The sequence below is a fragment of the Chenopodium quinoa genome, unplaced genomic scaffold (genome assembly GCF_001683475.1).
Source record: "Chenopodium quinoa cultivar QQ74 unplaced genomic scaffold, ASM168347v1, whole genome shotgun sequence".
Lineage (NCBI taxonomy): Eukaryota > Viridiplantae > Streptophyta > Magnoliopsida > Caryophyllales > Amaranthaceae > Chenopodium > Chenopodium quinoa.
This window is the reverse complement of record NW_018742309.1, coordinates 4,932,744-4,957,085: the sequence shown is the minus strand read 5'-3', so window position 1 is coordinate 4,957,085 and position 24,342 is coordinate 4,932,744. Positions and strand designations below refer to the sequence as shown.

General features: G+C 44.6%; 2 protein-coding genes across 2 annotated transcripts in view; both read right to left on the bottom strand.

Moving 5' to 3' along the window:
• Window positions 1–18,416, bottom strand: part of LOC110688461 (protein farnesyltransferase subunit beta-like) — a 35,055-nt gene extending 16,639 nt beyond the window's left edge. Inside the window, 6 exon segments of the mRNA XM_021865217.1 lie at window positions 11,263–11,365; window positions 12,351–12,437; window positions 12,551–12,674; window positions 15,080–15,231; window positions 16,536–16,655; window positions 18,166–18,416. Of these exon segments, the coding sequence (XP_021720909.1) occupies window positions 11,263–11,365; window positions 12,351–12,437; window positions 12,551–12,672 (312 nt within the window). The 5' untranslated portion in view covers window positions 12,673–12,674; window positions 15,080–15,231; window positions 16,536–16,655; window positions 18,166–18,416.
• A 2,474-nt stretch (window positions 18,417–20,890) lies between these two features.
• LOC110688452 lies at window positions 20,891–21,879 on the bottom strand. The gene is made up of 3 exons (XM_021865207.1): window positions 21,655–21,879; window positions 21,159–21,575; window positions 20,891–21,074 (listed from the first exon to the last, which is right to left on the bottom strand). The coding sequence occupies exons 1-3, from the start codon at window positions 21,667–21,669 to the stop codon at window positions 20,934–20,936; spliced, it is 573 nt and encodes a 190-aa protein (XP_021720899.1). The 5' UTR covers window positions 21,670–21,879; the 3' UTR covers window positions 20,891–20,933.
• Window positions 21,880–24,342: the final 2,463 nt, after the last annotated feature.

Genomic DNA, 24,342 nt, shown 5'->3' with positions numbered 1-24,342 from the left:
GTCCACTTGTCAGACGGTGATTGGTGGATAAAAATCCCCTAATCATTTGCCCCTCACAGGTGGCACGCGACTGGTCACGTGTCGCCTGTGACAGGTGTCGCACGGTGACAGGCGACGGCCCGTTACAGGTGTCACCTTGCAGACGGCCGAGAGATTTTCCCGCCCAAATTTTGAATTTGGAAGCGACCCTTCGCCTTCTCAGTTTGCCTATAAAAGGAAGTGCTGACTTCGGTCATTTTCACATTTGAGAACTTTTGCGAGAACATTCGGACCCCTGAACTTGCTCTGACTTTTTCGGACTTTTTCTGCCTACCGCCTGTTCTGACAAGCCGACTGACCCGAACTTCCAGGACTTCATCAACCGTCACCCGTTCAGGTAACTCAGTTCTCTTACTCTTAATTTTCTTTTTATTTTTTGAAATGGCACCATGGAAGCACACGACACGCCCTAAGTTAGTGATCAGCCGGTCACCGGGGACGGCTGAATCTAGGACTAGGAGTGCCGCCTGCCCTTTTCTGGACCCATCTTTGCCCTTTATACAAAGTCCGACTGAATCTGTGTCTATGCAGAACGTGATGGCCAGAACAAAAAAGACTGCTATGATATCAAACTCAGACGGCTCCTCCCAAAGGGTGCTCCTTAGTGAAACATCTGACCAGGCGCCAGATGTAGAACGAGGCGACTGTCAAGCTGACAGTTCTGAGAGAGGGACCAAGGTGTTCCCTTCCCATCTTACCGTGGACATGTCTAATTTTCCTTCTGCTCCTTCTAAGGGAGAGGAGGCGGGCCTCTCTAGGAGAGGGGAGGAGTCGTCCTCTTCGGACTCGTCAGGGGACGAGTCCGAATCCAGCTCTTCTGACCATAGTTCTTCTGGCTCAGAAGAAAAACATAGCCGCCTACAAGAGGCGAGAAGTTCTCATGCAGTGGAGAAGGGGGATAATTGGGCAGAGCCGTCCGCCTCTTACAGAGAGGAAAACGCCCCCTACTACTGCAGGGTACCCCGGGGCCGGATTGCAACCATGCGAGACAACGTGGCGAGCTTTATTGCTAACCACAAAATGGGCCCGGAGTATTTACTGTTTGTGCCGGATCCAGAAGATACTGTCGTCTGGCCGGCTGGTACCAGCTATGGTGACGGCTGCTTTGGCTGCTATGTGGCGGCCATCAAAGCTGGACTGCGCTTCCCATTACATCCGGCTGTTCAGCGGATTTTAGATGGGTATGATCTGGGGTTATGGCAGTTAGCCCCCAACTCTTGGGTAAACGTACTCGGCTATGTGGCCGGGTGCGAACTGAACGGGGTGGAGCCAAGTTTTGAGGCTTTCGCCCACATGAACTATCTCAGCCGGACCCCTAAGTCGGGAGGTACCGGCTGGTATCAATTAACAAGCCATAGGGGTTACCTCATGACGAGAGGTAAGGCAAACAAATGGAAGGATTGGCGGAACACCTTCCTTATTATCGAGAGTTCAGACACGGAGCTGAACAAACGTTTTAACAAGTGGAACAGGGATCCTCCTCTTCTCGCAGGCGGCCGCAGCATGCCGCCTGTTCCCCCAAAGGCTAAAAAAGAGATCCTAGACAAAGGACTCTTCAAAGTAGAGACTAGGGTGAACTCTACTTCAGGGGTACGAGAGCAAGTACCCCTAAACTGCGTCCCGAGCTTCAAGTGGCTCTATGACGAGTACTTTTTGGCCGCCTGTGGCCTCGGCAGTCGGTGCTCTAGAGGTAGCCGGCCTGACGAATACTCTGTTTTTTTTTTTTTTTTTTTTTTTTTTTCACGCCTTGTTTACTTGGGATTTTTACTAACTTTGCTGTTTATTTCTTTCAGCCGACGCCATGAGTAAAATAACAGCATCTAAGACTGCGGCGACCATGCTGCGGGTCTCGCTAATGAAACAGTCGTATGCCGACTCCCCCAGCAAGGAGGCACCCTTGGTAAGCTTTGAAAACTCTTCTCCTTTTAGTTATATTATGCATATACTAACTCTTTTTGTTTTCAGTCTGGCACTCCAAGGGCTTCTTCCTCGCAACAGCCGGACCCCAAGGCCCGGAGAACGACTGTTGCAAGCTCTCCTGGGTCTTCCAGGAAAACAGTGGCGGCTGAGAAGCAGCCGGCCACTTCTTCAAAAACCCAGGCGGGGCCGCCTAGATGTATGGACACTTGCTTGTAAAAACTCACCCTTGCTTCCTTCTTGATTAGGTCTAACTTGTTTTTTTCCTTTCGCTTAATGCAGCCGGCCCCCAGGGACTTGACTTGGTTGAGGTAGCCAAGTCAATGGTTAAAGTAGTTCCTCCATCTGACAGGGAGGCGGTCAGGGGTGCCGGCACCCTTGACCTCGATGGAATTTCAGGGGTCCTTGCTGAGGTATACTTAGTATATTTTTGAGCTTTTGAGTTCCAGGACGCCTGTTAACTCTTTTGATTGGAAACTGACGCCTGTTTTTCTTTGTACTTAGGCCCTGCTCCGAGTCAACAGCCTTCGCAAGCCGATTGATCGGAAAAACAAAGAGGTAAAGGCCGCAAAGGCTATGGCCGCCTCCAGCTGTGATAAGGCAATGTTTCAAATTGCCCAAAATGAAGTACTAACCATTGATCTTCTTTATTATCAGGCGCAGGCGACCGCCGCTGTTCGGGCTCAGCTAGAGACGGCCCAAAAGAAGGTTGACGAGCTGGAGGGGACCGTCACCAACCTTAAAGCCGAGCTGAAACCCCTTTGCCAAAAAATGCACTCTTACGAAGCCATGGAGAAATCTTTGGCTAACGTAAAAGAACGCCTGGTGAACCAGGAGAAGAGTCTTACCCAAGAGCTCTCGGACAAGGCCGAGCAAGAGAAACAAGAGCTCGTCCGGGAGATGGTGGAAGACTCCGCCCAAATCCAACGCATGACCTGGGAACGACTGTTCCCCAGTGCCGACTTTGCCTCATGGGAAAGAACGTACCGCCAGTGTTCGGAAATATATAATCAACAGATCCTGGCGGCTGCTGAAGAAGAGGCGTTGGATGGTGCGTTGGAGGAGGAAGAGCCGGTTGTGGCGCTTGTGCCACTTGGGGGTAAGGCATCAAAAGATGGTGCAGCTAAGGCCGAGTCCAGCAAGAAGAGTGCTGACCAGGCGGCTGCTGCTGATACTGAACTGCCCCCTTCTTAAGCTTTTAAGTATTTTTTCTTTTTACGGCCTGCGTGCCGTTTGCTTTGTAATTACCCGGCCAGGGGGCCGGGGTTTTGAATATTCTGCTGGTCTTTTATGGCCGGCTCATTTTAATCAAATTTTTTGTTTTGGTTCAAATTTGTCTAAGTATTTGAAATTTGCTCACTAGACCGACTGTTGTGTATGGCCGAACGTTAAGACAGGTACAAATAGTAAGTATGCCGCCTATGCCCCTGGACGACTGGTTGTCTGTTTCCAGGATAGATGATCAGTCGGCCATTTAATCAATCGGTATTCGAACTCTTTATTTAATTTGACCAAGTAAATAGAATTACCTAGTAGCCAAGGAATTAAGTAGGAAAACAAGCGGCTGGTATCGGTTGTTTCCCTTTATTGCCAATGTTGGCCTTTAATTTGTTATTTGTTAACCTAGCAAGAGTATTGGTTGAGAGCCTTTGTTTATTAAAAACAAGTGGACGACTCATACCTTTTAGGCTCCATACTAAGTTTGAGTGACTATTAAGTTAACATAGGAGTTACTTAGTCTTTGTCACAATCTTGATTGAGTAGTAGAGGTATCAGGCGGCGTAGGCCGGCTAGACCCCTTGATTCACCAATGTTTGTTGGCTATTAACTCAATAGGTTATCCAGTAGGAATAGGGGTTCGAGTGCCCTTGTTTGTTTAAAACAGGCGGACGACTCAAACTTTTTAGATTCCATACCAAATTTGAAGGAGTGACTATGAGTTAACTTTGGAGTTACTCAGTCGCCATCACTTTTGTTTGAGAGGTAGAGGTACCAGGCGGCGTAGGCCGGCTAGACCCCTTGATTCGCCAATGTTTGTTGGCTATTAACTCAATAGGTACCCCCTGCATTTATCCCAAGTAATACAGGCGGTTATCTGACTCAGATGTCAACTGCTACCATTGGTTTGGTTAGTGATAGAGTTATCTTTGTCTCAAAAACGGCTACGTGGTTGCCCTTGGGGACAGTCGTATAGGTGCCGTGTAATTAGTTTATAGAACAATGTTCCACCCAAAAGGGAGCTGCTCTCTGCGACGAATTTCATCCGGAGGGATGCCGTCGGACGCCTGCTATGATGTTGGGACAGGTCGAATTAGTTTTGTAGTTTTGATCAGGTGGCTTGGCGCCTGGTCTGATCATTCGGCCGGTGGCCTTGGTAAGTTCTTGGTGAACGTAGGTGCTAAGTAAAAGAAGGGTAGCCGCCTGTTAGTTACAGGATCGGCCAGGCCCTAATCTTTTTAGCTAAGTATTGTGAGTAAAATACTCGATGGAGAGTAGCCGACTGTAAAGGAACAGACGGCATGCCCCTCTAAAGATAAAGAGTGAAACTCAATGGAGAGTAGCCGACTGTAAAGGTACAGACGGCATGCCCCTCGTAATACAATATTGAATAGTAAGTGCAAACTTTATTAAGTAGCTCTTTACTTTACATCATTCAGAAAAAATATTTTTTAAGGTTATCTACGTTCCAGGTTCGAGGCAACGGTTGTCCGTCTGGTGTTTCCAGACGGTAGGTACCGTCCCTGACTTCCGCATAGATTCGGTAGGGTCCTTCCCAGTTGGGAGTTAGTTTTCCAGACTCATTGGCCCTACCAACTGCTTCCATTTTTCTAAGTACAAAGTCCCCTACTTTGAGTGGACGCCTGTATACTTTCTTGTTGTATGATCTAGTCATTCTCAGGCGATAGATCTCATGGCGCAAAACAGCATTGCCCCTCTTTTCAGGAAGTGAGTCTAGTGCCAGGCGCATAGCTTCCCAGTTTGCCTCTTCGTCATATAGCATTACTCGAAGAGTCGGCTCGTAGTGTTCTATTGGAAGAACAGCTTCTGCACCATAAGTTAGGAGGAAGGGAGTTTCTCCAGTCGCCCCTTTTTCAGTCGTCCTAATAGCCCAAAGAACATGTGGTAGTTCCTCTGCCCATAGGCCGCCTGCTCGTTCAATCTTTTTCTTGAGACCGTCTGAGATGATTTTATTAAAGGCTTCTACCTGGCCGTTTGCTTGTGGACGGCCGACAGATGCAAAGTAATGTGCTATTCCTTGGTCTCCCAACCAGCTTTTGAGAACAGGCGTCTCAAATTGGGGACCATTATCAAAAACCATAGACATGGGAACCCCGAACCGAGTGATGACGTTTTTCCAAATGAATGAAATTACATCTTTCGTCTTGATTCCCTTTACAGCCTCCGCCTCTACCCATTTAGTGAAGTAGTCAACGGCAACAAGTATATACCTTCTGCCGCCTGTAGCAGGCGTATATGGACCCAGAATGTCCATGCCCCACTTAGCAAACGGTAGTGGGTTGTGAATGGTAGTGAGGTCAGTAGCCGGACGGTGAATTAATTTGCCAAACCTTTGGCACTTGTCACATTTTTTCACCATCTCCATTGCATCTGCTTCCAAAGTAGGCCAAAAGTAGCCCTGCCGCCTTGCCCTTTGAGCAAGCATCCTTCCACCTATATGGGAAGCACAGAAACCAGAGTGAAGATCATCTAGTATCTCTCGTCCTTTTTCAGGAGTAACACACTTTAAGAAGGGTTGAAGGTGCCCCCTCTTGTGAAGTTCTCCCTGTATCATTTCAAAACAGGAGGCTCGTTTTTTCAGTGCTGCCGCCTGTTGAGGATCATCCGGCAGTGTACCGTTTGTCAGATATGCCCTGATTGAATCCATCCAGGTTGAGCTTCTCTCTAGAATTCCAATAGGATTTTCCTCGATGCTTCTCTTCTCCATTACTTCCCAAAACACAGTTCGAGGAGTATCGGAGGAGGCGGATGATGCTAATTTCGAAAGTGCATCTGCCTGGTTGTTTTCTGATCTCGGCACTTGGATCAGATGGAAATCCTCAAGGGAGCCGACTGCTTGTCGGACCGCCTGTAAATACTTGATCATGGCCGGATGTGTTGCTTCGTATTCTCCATTGTACTGACTCACTATCAGTTGTGAATCAGAACAGGCGTCTATTTTCATTGCCCCTGCCGCCTTACACATGCGGATCCCGGCTAGTAAAGCTTCATATTCTGCCTCATTGTTTGAAGCCTGGAAACTGAAGCGTAGAGCATACTCGAACCTGTCGCCCTCTGGAGATTGACATACGACGCCTGCTCCACAACCGTTTGAAGTAGAGCTTCCGTCCACATATACCTTCCAGACTTGGTCTGGAACTTGAGAGTCAGGAGGACGGGTCATCTCTACAATAAAGTCAGCAAAGGCTTGCCCCTTCACTGCTTTTCTAGGCTCGAAAGTAACTTCGAGACTCTGCATTTCTATGGCCCATTTGATCATTCGTCCGGAGGACTCCATGGTGGTAAGGGGCCGCTTGATCGGTTGGTCGGTATACACGACGACTGCATGTGCCAGAAAGTAGGGCTTCAATTTTTTAACAGCCATGAAGAGTGCAAGACCAAATTTCTCCACTAGGGGATACCTCAACTCGGCATTTTTCAGTACGTGACTGACAAAGTAGACCGGAAGTTGACAGCCGTCCCTTTCAGCAAGGAGCACCGCGCTTAACGCATGATCAGAGACGGCCAGGTACATGTACAGATTTTCTTTGGGCAAAGGGCTGACCAGCCTCGGCAAGGAATGCAAGTGAACCTTTAATTTCTGGAAGGCGGCCTCAGCATCCGGCCCCCATTCAAACCTTGCCTTTTTCTTAATTGCCTGGAAAAAGTATAGGCATTTGTCGCCTGATCGGCTTAGAAATCTTCCTAAGGCCGCCAGACAACCTGTTAACTTCTGAACCTCTCGGACGGTACGAGGCGACTGCATGTCAATGACCGCCTGTACCTTCTCGGGGTTCGCCTCTATTCCTCTCTGGTTGATAAGGAATCCGAGAAATTTCCCAGACTCAACTCCAAATACACATTTCTTGGGATTGAGCATGACATGGTGCCGCCTGAGTGTGGCGAAAGTTTCTCGGAGATCCGTCAGATGATCTTTCTGAAGTTTAGTCTTGACAATCATATCATCAATGTATGCCTCGACGTTTCTCCCAATCTGATCAAAGAACACTGTGTTTATCATTCGTTGGAAGGTAGCCGGGGCATTCTTAAGACCAAACGGCATGACCGTGTAACAGTATAATCCCTGATCAGTGACGAAGGCCGTCTTCTCCTGATCTTTCTTCCATAAAGGAATTTGATGAAAACCAGAATAGGCGTCCATAAAACTCATCAAGGCATGGCCGGCTGTTGAGTCGACCAGGTTATCAATTTTAGGCAGAGGGTAACTGTCTTTGGGGCACGCCTTGTTTAAGTCTGTGTAGTCTACACACATTCGCCAGGTGCCATTCGGCTTTTTAACAAGCACCACATTTGCAACCCAATCTGGGAAGTAACATTGCCGAATGAAACCTGCATCAAGTAATTTTTTGACTTCGGCGGCTGCCGCCTGACCTCTTTCTTCACCATGGTTCCGTTTCTTTTGTCGTACCGGCTTCTTTTTTCGGATCCACAGCGAGTTTGTGTACTGCCAGATCAGGACTAATGCCTGGCATTTCATGGACTTCAAATGCAAAGATGTCCTTGTATTCTTTCAACAGGTTGTGAAAGTCGTCCCCAAGGTTTCTCAGAGCAGTCGTCCCTACTTTGACTGTTCGGTCAGGATGGGAGTCGTCTAATATCAGGTCCGCATGCTCACCAGCCGGCTGAGGGCGGAACTCATCCGGCCGGTCCTCTGCCAATGATTGCTATTTTCTTGCTTTTCTTGCGGACTCAGTCTGGGGTGCCTTTCTCTTTTTGTTGCCTGTTTCTTGAACAGGCGCACTTTCCTTGACATTGTCAAGGTCTGTTTTTTCTCCACTTGACCCAGTGGCCATAACAGTGGGCTTGACATCCGAGAGATAGCACTCTCGGGCCATCCTCTGATCTCCCCTTAGGGAGCCGACTGTTCCATTGTCCCTTTCAAACTTAAGCAGCATAAGTGACGGGATTATAACAGCCTTGGAATTATTCAGGGTTGGTCGACCCAGAATCATGTTGTAGGCCGAGAGTTCCTCTACCACTAGGAACCGGACTACCATGTGTCGTCCTTCCCCTTTTTCGCCCAGGCGGATGGGTAGATCTACTCGTCCCAGTGGGTGGACGACTCCTCCTCCAAAACCTATTAAAGGGTGGGAGGCCGGATGTATGCAGTCCGTCTGATATTTCAGTTTTGACAGACATTTGCTGCTGATGAGATCTGAAGAGCTCCCGGTATCTATGAGGATTCGACCAACTCTCTGGTTGGCCACTTTACATTCAATAACGAGAGGGTCGTCATGCGGCCCCCTTACCCCTCCTAGATCCTCTTCAGTGATGACAATCTCAGGAAATGTATATTTAGACGGCCGTTCTTGGTGAACGGAATTTACATCTAACCGCCTTATATTATCTTTGTTGCCCCTAATAGTGGGGCCGCCTCCTGAGAAGCCGCCTGCAATGGTGTAGACGACTGCATCATCTGTATCGGAACTGTCGGCCTGTTGATTCTTTTTGGCCGACTGCTTTTTTGAGGAAGTATTCCCCGTAGATTTCTTGACATAAGTGTCAAGATCACCTTGATCAGCCAAGCGGTCTAGGTACCGCATGAGACTGATGCAGTCATTGGTGTGATGACCAATGTCATCATGATAAGCACAGATTTTGTCTTGGTTCCGGTTGCTCGCAGAACCCTTCATGGGGAGCGGCTTCTCAATTGAGAGCCGTCCCTTTATTTCTTTTAGGATAAACTGGTTATCCTTGTTAAACACATACTTTGGGGAGTATGGTTTGAATTCTTTTTTCTTTTTCTGGGCCGGCTGTTTAGAGAACAGCCGGCCAGACCTCTTTTCTTTTTTCATCTTTGTTGGACGACTGTTTCTGTCGTCCTTCTCTATTGTCGAACCTCTTCCCTTCCGACTGTTTCATCGTACACAGATCAGTCGCCTGTATATAGGCTTCTGCTTCAATCAAGGCCTCTTGAAGAGTCGCCACCCTTTTTCGAACTAAATCAAATTTGAAGGTAGACCCGTCTTTGAGACCTCTAAAAAAGTCAGTATAAGCTACCTCATCCGGTAACCCTTGAATCTGTATTCTCATCAGGTTGAACCGCCTGATGTAGGAACGAAGCCCCTCTTTCTCGCCCTGCTGAATTGTTCCCAAATCAAGGGTCGTTTTCTTCGCAGGGATGTTCATAGCGAAATTGGAGGCAAATAAGTAAGCAAGTGTCCTGAAGCTGTTTACACAACCAGTCGGCAGGTTGCCGAACCATTGCTGTGCAATTCCCTTGAGAGTCGCTGGGAAACACTTGCACCAAGTGGGATCATCCAACCCTTGAAGGTACATCAGGTTGGTGAATGCCATCAGATGGTCTTCTGGGTTAGTAGTGCCGTCATAGGCGCCTACTAGAATATTTTTTACTTTGGCCGGCTGAGCGGCTTCAGTAATTTCCTTGGAGAAGGCCGTCGGCTGTTCACCAAGTCTAAGCAGCCGTAGCTGCCAGTCCATAGGTTGGACGTTTTTTGCTGCAGGTCCACCAAATGGAGGTGGCTGCATAAAATACTGTTGTTGCGGCACAAATGGTAAGTTTGGTACCGCCTGGGCACTATGAAAGTCAGACTGACGGGAGGTGCCGCCTGACTGACTCTCATGGTACGACTGAGTTGGCCTCATCGAGGCATTTCGCAAACTGTCCTGAAAATTTGAAGTAGAAGCCGACTCTGATAATCGGTCACTCTTCTTCTGCTCTAGCAGGTGCCGAGCATCTGTGAACGTTTGCTTTGACCCGTCCGCCTGAATATGACGAACCGGTTTCCTATTTCCCGTAGGATAACGGAGTTTTGTGAAATCAAGAGCAGACGGCTCCCGCTTCTTGAATTTAGGATGGGGAGTCGCCTCTCGCCCTTGAACTGACTTCCTCTTTAGTGAAGTGGAAGGTTTCTTGGCCGACTGCTCTTTGACTGAAGCAGGCGGTTTTTTGTTGATCAACTCTTGGATCTCTCCCTTGAAATCCCTCATGAAGGTCATGAGTTCGTTCCTTGTGATGGGAGCAGACCCATCAGTCGGCTGTTGCCGAGCAAGCGGTGCGCCTGCTGGCTCGCTTCCTGTTTGAAGATACTCCCGTTCCCTCATTTCGGTATGACGGGTACGTCGGGCCCTTAGGGTCTCGTCTGGAGCTGTATGAGTTTCAACTTCAAATTCACTTTCGGTATCATGGTCCGACTGAACTTGAGGGTCGTCTAGGGGACGCCTCTCTTCTGGAGTCGGTACAGACTTGGATGCCATCTCTGAAGTACTCTCCCCACAGACGGCGCCAAATGTTTCGGGGTTTTCTGATGTCCTGCGGGAGAGTTACAATTCCGAGACTGGAACCGGACGCCTGTACCTGCAAAATAACGGAGACTCCTGAGAGCTCCGCCTCCAACGGTCAAGTTAGTACCCGATTAAGGAGTAATCAATACAGAAATTAAAGTAATGAGATCTCTCTAGGTGAGAGTGCTTAGTGTTGGTAATCTGTGTTGTTAGCGAGATTAGTCGGTTGTTAATAACTCTGTTCTTCTCTGCTTGATCTCTTAATTATTCGGTCTTCCTTGATTAATGAGGATTAATCGAGTATTTATAGCCTTGGGAAGCGTGCAACTCTCTAGGTTTAAGGTAAACCTAGGGCTGATCGGGCCTCTAGACTGAAATGGGCCTTGATGGCCGGTTGTCCCATTTGGCATGGGTGGACACGTGGCGTGTCTTAAGTGGTCCATGGAGGACGTATCTGTGATTGACACGTGGCAGGCTCCTGTTGGCCTTCGTGAAGGACACGTGGCGGAACCTGGTTGGTCCACTTGTCAGACGGTGATTGGTGGATAAAAATCCCCTAATCAGCACGAGCTTCCATCCAGTAATAATAATAATAACAATAATACGAAAAGTCAAAAACTTATCAAGATATTATACTTAATTAAAAAGTGTATGCTTACACAATCACCCTACATCTAAGAGTGAAAAAGTAAATCTTGCATAAACTATACAGTGTTTTTGAAAAGTTACAATTTGTTAAGTTACACCACCATCATCGGTTAAAAAGCTCCCAAACTATGTAACAAATTGAATGAACAAGAATGAGATGAAATGAAACCAAACCTGGCACTGACTGAGGAAATCAACATCACGCTCCAAGTTGTCATCAAAAGATTCACCCAAAAGTGCAAGTGAATGAAGGATCCAATAGCAAAGCCATGGTCGACTGCACAACAAAGGTATCATCTTTCAAAACTTTCCATAGGTGGGGCCATTGGATGAGATTGTGGGATGTGGAAGAAGGATGATGAAGGTTTGAGTAACTCTCGTAAATTTTTCGTTGTAAGCGATAATCTCTGTAGTCTATAATACGTCGTTTATTTTGTTGGTCCGTGCTAGTAGCTCCTAAGACCATAGAAGCAATGTGACCACGTTTTTTCCAAGACATTAACCATTTCGGCTTCATTCTTTTAAATTAGAAGTTGTGGTCTTTTTAAGCTACGAGAGTAGATTATACTATATGATGCTAGCGTGACGGTGAGCAATAAAACTAGCGATTCAAAATATGAGTGTTTGGTAAATTAGAAGTTGAATTTGTAAACTTCATAATATATGTGTGTTATTTTTACCATCGTATGTTAACTTTCATCCTCCATGTATGTTGACATAGAATTTACAGTACGATAATTTTTTATGTGGCAAAATCTTCCCATGTAATGTAAAACCAATTAACAGTTGTGGGATTTGGCCATTATCTCCTACTTGCCACATGATTCCTATGCAATGTCACCTATACCCAAATCGTACTTGCTTCAATGGGTACCTTGCTTTTCAATTTTATATACCTACAATTTTGCAAAGGGAGGCAACTTAGGAGAAGAACCAAGACTAAGTTTATGGAGATTTTTTATTCAAGTTCAATTTTGATACTACGGATATTATTTTCAAGCAGCACTGCCACTTCAAAGTTCAAACATAACAAGAAAAGTTTAAACACTACTTTTACGACTAACCACCACCTTAAACACTATGGAGTACTCAGCCAAACAGCCATATTTCATCAAACCTTAGACCTCAAATCATTACTTAAAAAACAAGACCGTATCTTGAATTATTAGCATAACTTATCTTAACTCTAACTCCATACCCATCTAAACTTAACATTTAAAACTTAAAAGTGCATAAGTATCAAGAAGAAAAAGAAAACACACTTGGCATCAAGAACACAGAACGAAGCAGGAAGCCATTTGAGGCCATTGGTGAGATACTCGGCGTGCTTATCGCTCGCAATTTCCATCCTTTAAAAGAGGCAATAAGCAATTGAGAATCAGAACAAATAAAATATACTTTATACAAAGATAAAGATAGAAAAATAAATAAATAAATAAAATAGCAAAGAATTAAAGAATACATGACAGTTTGAGCTCTCCTTGGGAGATCTTTGAAATGTTGGTAGATGCTAAAGACTTTAGACTCCACCATCCCTTGCTCTCTCATTGTCACTGTGACATTCGCTTCCGGTGCCGCCTCCATCGCTAAGGAAAATTCACAACCAAATGACAATCATAAAAATTACAGTTCAACAAAAATCAATTTGGTAAAGCTTTGTATGTGACGCAATGGTAGATAGCTTCGACAGAAAAGAAACAAAGAGGAAGAAAATTAAACTAACAATTAAACTAACGATGATGTTCATAAAGTTCAATAATCCACATCAGAATAACCTTAAATTGACTACACTGGCAAATTTTTTTATTTTTTATTTTTTTTACAATAAGTACTAATAAAGAAATACAGAAAATAAAGGCAACCAACAAACTACACTATGCAAACCCAAAAAGAACCTTGCGAGCAAACTTTATTCGAGCCAAGTTGGAGTACTTGAAGCCACACTAGGCCCACGACAACGCTTTGCACCCACACGAACCACTTGGCATCCTAAAAATGATCTAGGTTGATATACCAAAGAACTCATTTTCCTAAACCGAGGATGATAAATAGATTGTTGATGGCGAAGTGGTTGCCCGAAGACTTGGCTGCAAAGTGGAGAACTGAAAACCTAGAACACAAAGTCCTGCGAATTCATCTCTCCCATATGACTGTCAAAATCAGAAAGGGCAGTCATGCACTCCAAATCGTTGTGCGTCCCTAGAGCACCTAAGGACTGCTCAAAATGGGAACCGGCCATACTCTGGAATGGGCACCGTCCGCCGTTTCTCATCACATAATACCTTTTGTGAAGTAACGGTAGGGAACATCACTACACTTGACTTCACATCGTGGGAGACCTCTATTCTGTCGTAGTAGAGGTGATCACCTCCTTCGGATAAGACTGCAAAACCGGAGCATAGGTGGAATGCAAAATGGGAGGTGACAGGAACTCTAAAGTGAACCAACGCCGGGGGGACTTAACTGAAGTGGGAATAGAGGTCTTTGCTTCCCCATGGGGGACCTCTATTTAGATAGAAGTTTTACTGGGATGAATCCGAACTGAAATTAACGACATAGACTTAGAATGGTAGAACTGAATGACCTTGCCTTGCATAACCTACTGTAAATTTGAAGAAGAAAGCTGAAGGAATGTACTCGAGCCATGTCGAGAAACAAACTCGTGCATACGAGGAGGTGGGAAAGACTTACAATCCCTGTCATTACCAACCGAGTTTGATTGGAAATCACATTCCATATCAACACTCTCCGGTGGTGGGAAATTACATTCTTTATCACCACTAAACTTAAACCACTACACTGAAAAACAGCAATTGGAGCAGCCACTTCCACAGAACATTGGGAACTTGGGAAGTCGACTCAACCCCTCTATTTTTTGTCGACTAACGACACATCTTGTGACAAACCTTCAACACAATGCAATTTTGTTACCACCTTGGGAGTAGTAGGATCACTTTAGTAGCCTTAACCAGATCCTTTCAAGCAGAACGAAGCTTGCCCAATTCTTGATACGCAGAAGCCCTCCTATAGATTAAGATGCAAAGCAAAAGCCAATAATCGACACGAAGAAAAAGCTTCCATGGAACACGGCATAGTAAAACACAACAATTTACTAGCCAACTCATACTTGGAAAAGGCAAGTTTAAATTGAACAGAGTTCCCTTGTTCCTTGAACTACAAGTAACAAACTACAACATCACTGGGTTTATCCATAGAGGAGAGAAAGTGGATGATACTTTCATCATTAATCATCCGGAAGATGAAAAAAAAAATGAAGGCAGGAAATAACTCCATAATCAGAACTAGAAACAAACTAAGAGCAGGGCAACTAAACAAGAACAACTAACAACCAAAGGAAAAAGGAAATTCCACCTAACACATCATCTCATCAGCTTCTAAAAAGCAAATAACTCCGAAACTCTAAAACAATCCCAAAATAAACCAAGGTAAAAAAAAAAAAAAACTAGGAGACAACACCTTAAAAGGCAGAAGAAAACCAAAAGTAAAAACTAGAGCAGGCACAACCTAACCCAAAGGAAATAGCATGCAGAGAAGGAAAATAAAAAGCATAAATTTGACAAAGAAATCTAAACCAAAAGTAACGAAATTAAAAAGAAAACGAAAATGAATTAAGCAGTAAACAACGGGAAAGGGAACGTAACACCTAGATACAGAGTGGACAACGCTGCTTCAGAATGATCTTCCTCGTCAGCCGCACTTTGAAAGAGGTGAAGCGAAACAGCGAATCAAAGAAACTATAAAGTACCGGCTACCAGCCTCGCCTCGCCGGCGACGGCAAGGAGAAGAAGTGCCAGTCACCGGCAACGGCTAGGAGAAAACAGAGAATGGGAGGAAGGCGGTGGACGAAGTGGCGGTAAGGGTTTTATAGAGAGAGAAAGTAGCTCTTTTGCGTTGTTTGACAATTAAACTAACGATGATGTGAAATTAATAATCAATGAATAAGAGAAGGAGAAAAAAATTAACATCGTACCTTAAATGCTGCTTCAATGGAGGAGAGAAAGCTCAGAAGTCGCTTCAATTCAATGGCTTAATGACGGACACTACAAAAGCCACTGTCAAAGATACAGCCGCCACTTCAATTTCGCCGGAAAACTCTTCATCCACCTCAATCTCGCCGGAAATCTAGGAAGTGAGCAAGGTATTCGATGGTCTGTTTTAGTAACAGTACAATCTAGGTAGTGAAAAGACCGAAAACTACTCCCTCCAGATTTTTATTGCTTGTTCAATTTTATTACTAGTTTCATTTCACCGGATACTAAGTTTTATTTTACAATGGGGATCCAGTGGCGGATCCAAGATTGCTAGGATGGTGGGTCACCAAAAAATTTTAGGGTCTAGTTCTTAATTGATTTTATTCCAAATTTTTTAAAAATTCATATTACAGTACAATAGAACACATGAATATATGTTGCAACCAAATATTACTTAAAAATTTATATTACAATCCAAAAGTAGTACAATTTTTATCAAATTAATCCAACTCAAACAATTCAATTCAATCCAACTCAAACAATTCAATTCAATCCAAGTACAACAACAATACCAAGACCAATTCAAACAACAATTCAAACAACAACAATCCAACAACACCTCAAAACCAATTCAAACAACAAGTAAACAACAACCCAACACCAATTCGAATAACAACATGTAAACAACATCCCCACCCGTATACCAATTCAAACAACAAGTAAACATATCTCAATTACATAAAATTACAAATGAATAAAATTTAAATTCAAACAAAAAATTAAATTGCTAACTCATTTGATTTGAATTCAAAAATCCCTAAAATCCAACATATTAACTTCGATAATACAACAATGAAACCCCAAAATCTTAAAATAAATTCAATTATCTAATTAAAATTCAAAAACCCTAAATCAAAAAAATTAATTAAACAATTCCCCACCCAGCCCGACAGCCACTCCCTCCCCCTGCACCACCACCGAAACCACCCTCCTTCCAGAGCCACATGAGCGCAATAGACCCCCCACCTCAGCCCCACCAACGAAACCGCCCAAAACTTGAATTCCGCAGCCCGAAACCACCCTAAATTCCCATCCCTTTCCCCACCCCGAAACCCCCACCCCTTTCCCTGACCCGAAACCGCTAGACTCGAAACCCCTACCCCTGAAACCATTCCCCCACCCCTCGGAATTTGTGAATTTGTGTTTTCAAGGTTTCATCCTGACATTAAAGAGTTACACAAACCAAACCCTGCAACACATTAGCAACCAAAATTGACTCAATCATCAAACTAGACTCCAAAAATTACGTTAAATTCTTCGAATATCTATAACCAATAGTTCAATTATCCAGCGTCGAAGAACCCTAAATTGAGTATATACTGACAATTAAATACACGATTAACACTAGATTGCCAAAATTAATATTAGATGATTAAAGAAAAAGAAGCATCTAACCTTAGAGACTGCTTCAATGGAGGAGAGAAAGCTCAGAAGCCGCTTCAATGGAGAATTTCGAGTACGCTTCAATGGAGGAGAGAGAGAAGAAGGAGTACAGCGAGAAAGCGTGAAATAGATCTAAAGGGGGGAAAAGAAAATAAGATCAGAAAATAATTTATTTATTTTTTTTATAAAATAAAATAAAATAATACTGTGTCCTGGGATCCACGATGACTACATGTAGGTCCGTCATCGTGAGAATATTCGATCTTTTACCAAATTAAGCTTAATTACGAAACTAATTTTTAAAGTAGACACGTACCAAAACTATTTAACAAACTAAGCTACTAAGGTATATTGATTATTTTTTTTTTAAACAAAAAAACATAATTTCTGAAATTAAAATTTCCAAAAAAAAAAAATGAGTACATAAATCGTTGTCCCAGACAGCTAGGACAGCGTTTTATGAACTAAATAAAATTTGGGAAAAAAAATTGTAAGTATGTAAAACGCTGACCTATAGGCGTGCGGTTTGCAACTTTATAGGAAAACGAAAGCTGTAAATGATCATAGAATAAAAAATACGAATGCCCTCAATTAGTGTGAGTACTCGTTTTTACCAGAAAATCAAGATCTACGAGAATGCGCAGTCCACGTCGTCCAATTCCGTCGGGTTTGAGATGATTAAGGGGAATTTCGAGGGTATGGGAAACTCGGGAGGGCCTCGGGGATCCGATCAAGGCGATTATTTTTCTTTTTGAAACACCTAATTTGAAGGGCACAAATCAGAAATCCAACCGGATCTGTCGCCTAATTCCCAGATAGAGAGATTGCGTCCAAACTTTGGGGGCCCATAACTCGAGCTCTAGGCGTCCGATTGGGGCAATTTTTTCTTAAAACGGCTTGTTTTTTGGAGATCTAGAACTCCATAATTAGAACTAGAAACAAACTAAAAGCAGGGCACCTAAACAAGAACAACTAACAACCAAAGAAAAAAGGAAATTCCACCCAACACATCATCTCATCAGCTTCTACAAAACAAAAGCTCAAAGAACTAACCTGGAAAACAAATAACTCCGAAACTCTAAAACAATCCCAAAATAAACCAGGGTAAAAAAAAAACCAGGAGATAACACCTTAAAAGGTTGAAGAAGACCAAAAGTTAAAACTAGAGCATGCACAACCTAAGCCAAAGGAAATAGCAAGCAGAGAAGGACAAAAAGGCATAAATTTGACAAAGAAATCTAAACCAAAAGAAACGAAATTAAAAAGAAAACGAAAATGAATTGAGCAGTAAACAACGGGAAAGGGAACGTAACACCTAGATACAGAGTGGACAGCACTGCTTCAGAACGATCTTCCTCGTCAGTCGCACTTTGAAAGAGGTGAAGCGAATCAGCGAATCAAAGAAACTATAGAGGACTGTCTACCAGCCTCGCCTCGCCGGCGACGGCTAGGAGAAGAAGTGCCGGTCGCCGGCGACGGCTACGAGAAAACAGAGAATGGGAGGAAGGCGGTGGACGAAGCGGCGGTGAGGGTTTTGTAGAGAGAGAAAGTAACTCTTTTGCGTTGTTTGACAATTAAACTAACGATGATGTGAAGTTAACAATCCATGAATAAGAGAAGGAGAAAAAAATAAACATCGTACCTCAAATGCTGCTTCAATGGAGGAGAGAAAGCTCAGAAGTCGCTTCAATTCAATGGAGTGTACACGTCTCTCTCTGTAAATGCTTTAATGGCGGACACTACAAAAGCCACCGTCAAAGATACAACTGCCACTTCAATTTCGCCAGAGAACTCTTCCTCCACCTCAATCTCGCCGGAAATCTAGCAAGTGAGCGAGGTATTCGATGGTCTGTTTTAGTAACAGTACACTACTCCCTCCAGATTTTTATGGGACTTGTTATTCATCGCCCGCAAATCTCTACATAAAGCCCACATTTTATAATTTTTTGACAAATTTGCCCTTTTTATAATTTTAACCGAAGATAAATTTTTCGCACTAAAAAAATGTGGAGCAGCACCGGATCGCCGAGGATCACCGGAGAATCGCCGTCGTCATCGGAAAACGAGGTTCGTAACGCATCGTAAGGACGAAATGGTGGCTGGCGCCTAGCCAAAAGGCCATGTCGTGGTTGTGGCGCCTAGCCAGGACGCCGCCACCGTGGTAACGGCGCCTGGTGGAGAAGCCTCGACCATGGTAGTGGCGCGTGGCCAGGACGCCGGAGCCACGGCCAGGGCGCCCGGCCAGGACGCCGCCACCATGGCGGCGGCGTCCTGACCAGGCGCCCCGGCCGTGGCTCCGGCGTCCTGGCCAGGCGCCACTAGGGGAATATATTTTTAATTTTTTTTTTTTTTTTTATTTTGTTTTATTTTGTTTTGTATTTGTTTATTTTTTTTATTATGGTTTTTTTTGTTTGTTTATTTATGTTTGATAAATTTGAAATGAAATGTGTGTTATTATTTTGTTTTTTAAATGTATTATGCGTTAAATATAAAAATGATATTTAGAAATTTAAAATTTAGAAATTGCGTTTGTGATAATTTTGTGTTAAGTGTATTAATTTAATCTTAATGTAATTATATTTATACGTTATATGTTATTGTTACAGGATTATGGTGGAGACGGAAATGATTACAGTAGGATTTTTGTACATGATGGCCTGTTCGAAGATGCTCAACAAGCGATTGATTGGGCAAAACAGGTTGCAATTAGATCAGGCTTTTGTTTAGTAGTAGCAACTCATAAATCTCAACGGGATGGTAGAATGGATCGCATTTTGAGATGTGACCGTTATCGCAAAAGAGAAGAACGAGATTTCAGTAAAGCGATTCGGTTTGACTCAAAGCGGAAAGGTTGTGGGTGTCAGTTCCGAGTTAAGGTTCGACAACATCAAAGGCGTGACGGTTGGGAAGTGAAGGGTTACGGCAAATGGGGATATCACAACCATGAGCTGATAGCATACAAAGTGGGGCATCGGCAGTTAAGCGGCCTAAGTCCAGCTGCGAAACTAGTTGTAAAAGAAATGAGTGATGCTCAAGTGAAGCCCGCTAAAATATTAGCGTCTGTGTTAGAGAAATTCCCCGAAGACCAGCCAAACCGAAAACACATCTACAACGTCAGACAGAAATTGAGGTTTGAACGGTCAGAGGGAAGGAACCCTATACAGCAGCTTCTGCACCAGGCACAAGCACGTGGTTACCTTTACTGGTTTGAATCTGACGAAGACACATCGGAGGTAACTCATTTGTTCCTTGTCCATCCTGATTGTGCTGATATGATTTCGTCTTGGCCATCTGTGATTTTGATCGATTCAACGTACAAGACAAACAAGTACAAGTTCCCACTGGTTGAGATGGTTGGGATGGCTCCAACGAACCAGAACTTTCTGATTGGTTATGCAGTCATGAAGGATGAGACGGCTGCGAGTTACCGTTGGGTGTTGGAAAAGTTGAGAAACTACATCGGCCCAAATGTACAGCCATCGGCCATCGTAAGTGATTGTGAGGGAGGTCTTTTGTTGACTGTTTGATTAGTTTACTGTTGACTTGTTTATTGTGTTTATTGATGTGTGTAACAGGGAGAATGGACATTGAACATTTTCCATATAAGGACAGGATCCCTAATATCATGATGCCATTCTTGGACGGGTGGAATGATGTCATTGCAGATGGTAACTGCGGATTTCGGGTTGTGGCGGATGTGTTTCAAATGGGTGAAGACAACTACGGTTTAGTGCGGCAGTTGATGTACAGTGAAATCGCATCAAACCGAGATGTGTATGGCCATGTGTACGGCGAGGACTTGGATAGGTCTCTGCAGCGTATCCGGTGGGGAGGGGGACCTTGCGATCAAAATCATTGGTTCGATGCGCCACTTGATCTCTTTGTCGTTGCAAACATCTACAAGTGTGCAGTCATGCATTTCGGCCTTGGTTTACATAGTCGAGCCTATTATCCATGTACAACGGTTCTGCCCTGGTGTTCGCGCGAGACCGTCACCAGACCGGTAAGGGACGTTGCTATTGGATTTCTTGGGCCGTCATACAGACATTTTATCCGATTAGACATGTCACCCGATTTTCCGGTCCCACATATCATACCGAAGTGGTATGAAATTCGTAGAGCAAGCGTGGAGGGTTGGGATGCTTTGTACCATGCTCGCGTGCAACAGTGGAACAATTTAATTGCCATGTAGTTTTTGTTGATGTACACCTACCTTTTACTATGAGGCCTTGTATTGTCAATACTATGTCATTTCTATGTGTTCATTTTTAAAAGATAATGTTTCATTTTAAAAACTAACAACAATAATTTCACAATATTACAAACTAAAAAGATAATATTGAATTTTAAAAACTAAGAACAATAATTTCAAATATTACAAACTAAAAAGATAATGTCTAATTTCAAATATCAGTAATCCCTCTGTGACGCCCACTGCCACTGCTCAAGGGTCCGTTCCAGATCGTCAATAACAGCTCTGCCTGATGCACTCGTCATGCAGTCCCTTTCCTCAAAAAGTCGGTGTCCCAACTGCATAATCTTGCCCATCCACTACACAAAACAAAAAACATGAAACGACGTATTATACATATATATATTAAAATAAGAGAACAACAAATAAAAGATGAGACGTACCGCATAAGAGGCAGTGGCAGGTGGCACATCGTCATCATCTGCGTCGTCGATGTCTTTGATCAACCTCGGGTGCGAGTGCCGGATGTACCATTCCATGTAGTGCTGGTCACACATGGCAGTCACCCCACTTGGCGGCCGCTGCAGCTCCGCCGTCCATAGGCGGGCAACCATCGGAAACTGCTCCCACATGGATATCATGTTTGCCGGCCATTGGACGACGTACTCCTTCGACGACGCAGATCGTACCGCCTTACTGGGCCATGCCGGTGGAGGTGGGACAACTTGGACAAATCCAAGCTGGCGAAGACAGCGCTGCGGCATGTACGCCTCTACGATCTCGCGATACTGAATCAGTCCGGTGTAGAGGGTCCTGGGTACCCTATTACTAGGGTTCTGGCCGAAAGGCATCCAGTTCACCTGCACATTATTTAAAATCAGTAACAGTCATAAAATAAAGCATCAGATTGTAAAAGTAGAAATAATTTAATCACTGTACCTCTAAGGGGGACATCCTGTCAAGCGATAACCGTATGGAGCGCAGGCGGTCAACGGACTTCTTCTCGACACGCGGACTCCACGCACAGGCACGTGGCTGGCCATCACCAATGGGAACCGGGTCGCGGTGTGGTCGAAACGCAGGAAAATACTCGTATATCCAGGTCTGTAACAACGTCAGACATCCAGTGATACCTGCTGCATCAGCCCGGCTCGAGAATCCTAACTGGCGATACAGATACGCCAGCGTAGCCGACCCCCAAGAAAACTGGCCTACTCTGTCGTGCTCACACGCGTCAACTATGTCGCGTGGCCTGAGCTTGTTCCCGCTCTTATCCGGAAACAAGGTACACCCGAGAAGAAGAAAAACATATGCAGCCAGCTGTGTGTCCTGCGTCCTACGTGCCGTAGGGTGCAAACATCGCTGCAAGACGGCTGCGATCTTAACGCCGCCGTGATCCCACACACCAAGTGTCGATGTGTACAGCGCAGCCCTATCCACCGCCAACAGCTCCGCTAGTAAATCTGCCTGATCCGCATCAGTGACGACAGATGCTCGGTTTCCCTCCACGGGAATCCCAAGGATGGCCTCGACGTCATGCAACATGATCGTCATCTCACCGAACGGAAGGTGGAACGAGTTCGTATCCGGCTGCCATCGCTCAACGAAAGCCGTGATCAGCGTCCAGTCAATCCTGTCGTGCATGATTGCAGGAAGGTGACTCACTCTAGTGCCCCTCAATCGCCCGACCATCTCGCTCTCCTCCGGCCAAGCATCAGCCCAGCTACACAAAAACCAACAAGTCTTTTCCCGGGTTTGGCATTTCAAAATGCCTGTATCCAAAGCCCTCTCCTGGTCCTCCCAAATACGGGTAGCGATGTGTCCTAAAACAAAAAATATAAACAACAAACTAAAAAATGAAAAACATAAACAAAAACAAAAAATCAAACTAAGCTTAATTACTATGTTTTATTTCACCGGATACTATGTGTCCTATTCACCGGATACTATGTTTTATTTTACTATGTTTTATTTCACCGGATCTTTTAGCAAACTAAGCTTAATTACGAAACTCATTTTTAAAGTAGACGCGTGGTAAAATTATTTACCAAACTAAGCTTCTGGGACACCGTTTTATCCCCTTATTTATTTTGAAAAACTAATCAACATATAAAACACTGTCTGGGACAGCGTTTATATATTGATTATTATTTTTTTTTTAAAACATAATTTCTGAAATTAAAATTTCCAAAAAAAAATATAAATTAGTACCTAAAACGTTGTCCCAGACAGCGTTGTATGTATTAAAAAAAATTTGGGAAAAAATTGTAAGTATGTAAAACGCTGACCCATAGGCGTGCGGTATGCAACTTTATAGGAAAACGAAAGTTGTAAATGATCATAGAATAAAAAATACGAATGTCCTCAATTAGTGTGAGTACTCGTTTTCACACGGAAAATCGAGATCTACGAGAATACGCGGTCCATGTTGTCCAATTCCGTTAGGTTTGAGATGATTTAGGGGAATTTCGAGGGTACGGGAAACTCGAGAGGTCATAAGTACGGCCTCGGGGGTCCGATCGGGGCGATTTTTTTTTAAACACTTTATTTTGAAGGGCACAAATCAGAAATCCAACCGGATTGGCCGGCCAATTCCCGAATAGAGAGATATTGCGTTCGAACTTCGGGGGCCCATAACTCGGGCTCCAGGCGTTCGATTGGGGCGATCGTGTGTATTATTCCGATAGAGGGTTCGGAATTATCAGAAAGCTAATATTAATGTATAATTAATGTTACGACTTAATCTTTATTGAACCCTTCGGGTCGCACCCCAATCGAATAACTGATCCGAGCCGACGAATTAACCCGAAGGATTAGATGAGTCATTAGAGTATTACGAACAAAGGCGTCGGATATCGAGCTTAGGGCGTTGAAACCGAGCGTCGCAAGTCGAGTCGAATTTAGAATTCGACGAGACGTAGAATCAAGTAAGCAACAAGTGCAAGCCAAGCCGTAGCCTAGCATTGGCCTAGCCATGCGAGTGCTAGGCTAGGCGAGGGCACCAACCACATGCATGCTAGCGTGGTGGGCATTGCACACAGCCACACGCATAGCCGCAGTTAGGCTGCGCTTAGCATGCAAGCATGGTGCTATGCGTATGCATGTTGTGCGTGCTTGCTAACATGCTAGGCCTAGCGCCCAGCTCCTCACAGCATCGCACTCGCACAACACACGCATTGCTAGCAGCGTGTTGTGTGTGCGTGTGTGTAGCTGTGCGTGCTTGCTAGCGAGCAGCACCAAGCAGCAACCCTTGACCTTGCCTCTCGCACAACAACACGCACCGAGCAGCAACATCGCAACAATGCATGCGTGACCTGCTTGCTGCACGCATGCGTGTGCTGGCTGGCTGGGCTGCCCAGGCTTGGTGCTAGGCACCATCTGGCAGCCTTGGCAGCCAAGGCAGGCTGCCAGCCAGCCAAGTGGCGTGGTCAGCCCGGTCACGGGAGGGGACCTATTTGGTTGGTTTTTGGCTTGGGGAGCAAGGTGTTTTGGTCCCCCCCATTGATGGTCCTCACCAACCTTTTTCTCTCCATATGACACTTGGAGCTTGTTGATTGCTTTGCATTTTAAATTGTTTTTTATTAAAATAAATTGGTGGAAAATTACAATTCTCCCACATTGATGGGA